Genomic DNA, 3576 nt, shown 5'->3' on the forward strand with positions numbered 1-3576 from the left:
GTCTCTCCAGGACCCTGGTCAGGCTTGCTTCCTGTCTTTTTTCTTTTCTTTCCTCTCTTTGTTCTGCTGTCTCCCTTCTATTATAAACCTTTTCCGCCACTGCTATTAAGTCCCTAAGGTTCTTTTCTCCTAGTCTATCTAAAGACTGTAACTTTCTCTTGATGTCAGGGGCTGCCTGGTTAACGAAAGCAAACATCACAGTTTGAGCTGATTCCTCCTCTTCTGGGTCATACGGAGTGAACCGCCGGAAGGCATCTTGTAACCTCTCTAAGTATGAGGCTGGGCTCTCTTTGGGCCCCTGTCTGACATCATAGACCTTAGACATATCGGTGGGTTTTCGAGCTGCCATTTTGAGACCTGCTAACAGAGTCTGGCAGTAGACCAGGAGCCTATCCTTACCTTCTGCTGTGTTGTAGTCCCAGTTGCGATGGCCAGGGGGAAAGCTGGCATTAATGATGCCTGGGTCTGTGGTAGGGTCCGCGGTGGGGCCCGGAACCAATTTCCGGACTGCCCCCAGGATCCTGTTTTGCTCCTCAGTAGTGAACAGGACACTCAGGAGCTGGTGGCAATCGTCCCAGGTGGGCTGGTGAGTGAAGAAAACAGTTTCCAATAAGTTAATCAAGTCCCTGGGGTTTTCAGAGAAAGGCTCATTCTGTGAGCACCAATTGTAAAGATCACTGGTGGCAAAGGGCCAGTAATGAAAGGGCCGATTGCCCTCTCCATCTGGGGACCCCGCCGGCCAGAGGGGAAGACAATGGTGTCAGGCTGGGGGTCCGTCCCCCTTCAGCTCCGTGTGGCCTGTGCAGGTCCCTGTGGAAGCGATGGTGGCTCCTCAGGGTTAGGAGACGGAGCCTGCACTTATGGTGCTGTTGGCAGGGTGTCCATCTGAGAGGAGTAGGGCGGGGGAAAGATGTCGTTCTCCTCTGTGCCTCCCTGGAGAATGGGTTTCTCTTCCGCCTTTAGTCTGAGAGGGAGGACCTGCAGAGGTGGAGGGGGAGCAGTTGGATTAATCGGGGGAAGGAAGCACTTGACCCTGGCGGGGGGGAAGGAAGTACTTCACCCTGGCGGGGGGCCATCGGGTCATTCAATGAGGCCTCACCAGGTCACGATGTATGGGATCTGGTCCTGGTGGCCCGTCCCCCAGTTGGGGGACTGGAACCCAGTTGGATGCCTGGGTCTGTGGTAGGGTCCCCGGTGGAGCCCGGAACCAATTTCTGGGCTGCCTCCAGAATCCTGTTTCTCTCCTCAGTAGTGAACAAGACACTCAGGAGCTGGTGGCAATCGTCCCAGGTGGGCTGGTAAGTGAAGAGAACAGTTTCCAATAAGTTAATCAAGTCCCTGGGGTTTTCAGAGAAAGGCACATTCTGTGAGCACCAATTGTAAAGATCACTGGTGGCAAAGGGCCAGTAATGAAAGGGCTGATTGCCCTCTCCATCTGGGGACCCCGCCGGCCATAGGGGAGGACAATGGTGTCAGGCTGGGGGTCCGTCCCCCTTCAGCTCCGTGTGGCCTGCACAGGTCCCTGTGGAAGCGATGGTGACTCCTCAGGGTTAGGAGGCGGGGCCTGCACTTATGGTGCTGTTGGCAGGGTGTCCGTCTGAGAGGAGTAGGGCGGGGGAAAGATGTCATTCTCCTCTGTGCCTCCCTGGAGAATGGGTTTCTCTTCTACCTTTGGTCTGAGAGGGAGGACCTGCAGAGGTGGAGGGGGAGCAGTTGGACTAATCGGGGGAAGGAAGCACTTGACCCTGGCGGGGGGAAAGAAGTACTTCACCCTGGCAGGGGGCCATCAGGTCATTCGATGAGGCCTCACCAGGTCACGATGTATGGGATCTGGTCCTGGTGGCCCATCCATGGGCGGAAGACGTGGTCCTCTATCCTGGAAATCAAACTCAGGTCAAAAGTCCCTTCAGGGGACCATCCAACATTGAAGGAGGGCCAATCAACTGAACATAAACTTGTCCATTTCTTTTTCTTTACATCTACACTATTGTTATGGGCAATCGTCTTAACGTCCCCCCAGTGGACTAGTGTAAGATCTAGAGGGGAAGATGGGGTGTTGCCCATAGTATTTATCAGTCCCCTTGGAGGGTCCTCAGATCACACTCAAGCTGCAGTACTGGCCTAGCTCAGTACCCCTGCCATGCTTAGTCATTGAGAGCTGCCCTAGGAATGCATGGATTCTGTAAGCTCCATGGGGAGTCAAAGGTGGGGACAGTGGGGGCTGCTGTTCAGCTGTGACCTCATGAGCAGATTTTTTTTTTGAAGAGAAATCAGCAATATATCATGATGGTCATTCATAGTTGTAATTCAAACCAAGTTTTACCCCAATCCAAACTTCTCTCTAATCAAAATATCTTCTTTAAAGCTTCCAAATAACAGGATGTAAATAAATTTGTGTTTTTTGTTGTACCTCATCCACTGGACCCCAAAAAGACCACTGAGGACCCAACACACCAAAATGCAAAAGCAAAGGTTTATGGTTTATTTGGGCTTAAGCTCGGGCTCTCAGACCTCACCAACTCAACGGATTGTGCTGAGAGACCAGAGTAAGGGAGAATGGAGCCTTTTATAGGTTTTAGACAAACAGAGGAGGGGGATACCGAAGATACATTTTGGTTGGTTCAAGGAGCCCACGCACGCCAACAAAATTTTAAACTGATTGGATGTATAAGATGCAGCCCTGGAAGTTTCTTATTGGTAGGTGCTATTCTCAGGGCTGTGGATTATGCTGACTGTTATCTCTGGGTCCAGGAATCTCCATTTTTCCCTTATAGGGCAGTTTTCATGCCCGGGCTTGCTTAATCTATAGTTTCCTAGAACGGGTGGGGGGGTGGAATAGCAGGCGGGAGGGTGTCAGGGCATGTCTAGGCATGTCTAAAGCAGCAGCCAAGCATTTTACAGAAGCTAAAAGAGCAATTAGTGGGGGTCTGGAGGGATTGGGGGGTAGCAGGTGAATGAAGAGGGTCTCAGGGTCCTACGTTAATGTTGCAGGTGCCATGTTTTGAGAAGTTCTGGTAGGCCAACAGCCCTTGGTGGGCTGGAGGCTGGACAACCCCGAACAACACGCGGGACACCACAGCCACCAGCATCTTCTTCCTGGAGAACAGTTTGTCTCAACGGTCGAGGCATCAAAACGGCGAGGCCCCTCTGACGCAATTATTGCTGGACAGGATCAGCATGCTACAGGGTATGTACACACACAAAGCCACAAAACCAAAAAAAAAAAACCCAAAAAATTGGCAGTGTTTTTCTATGTTACATTCTATTCTAGTGAACCATCTCTCTTACTGACATCTTCTAAATAAGAATAAATGTTTGAATAAATGTCTGCATGATTAAAAAAATAAAGTCCTGGTTGGGACAGAGGGGGAAGTTAAAGGTTTTTCTAAAGGTTTTTCTTCCTTTCTTTCTCTGGAGTCTTATTTTTGTTGATTAAAAGTTAAAATGGACTACCATCCTCAGGCCTCTAGGGGTAAGTCTATAGCGCAGCTCTCCGCGCCGGGACTCGCTAAGCCACATTCACCCTTCCATCCCCCCCCCCCCCCCCCCCCCCCCCCCCCTCCCCCCCCCCCCCCC

The 3576-nt window shown here is 51.3% G+C and overlaps 1 protein-coding gene across 1 annotated transcript in view; it reads right to left on the bottom strand.

Moving 5' to 3' along the window:
* Pdha2 (pyruvate dehydrogenase E1 alpha 2 subunit) overlaps positions 1 to 3576 on the bottom strand; it is a 20613-nt gene that overhangs the window by 4536 nt on the left and 12501 nt on the right. The window contains 1 exon segment of the mRNA XM_008826205.1: positions 2979 to 3096. Coding sequence (XP_008824427.1) covers positions 2979 to 3096 — 118 coding nt within the window.

This window comes from Nannospalax galili, unplaced genomic scaffold, assembly GCF_000622305.1.
Source record: "Nannospalax galili isolate Female #2095 unplaced genomic scaffold, S.galili_v1.0 scaffold189, whole genome shotgun sequence".
NCBI classification, from domain to species: Eukaryota; Metazoa; Chordata; class Mammalia; order Rodentia; family Spalacidae; genus Nannospalax; species Nannospalax galili.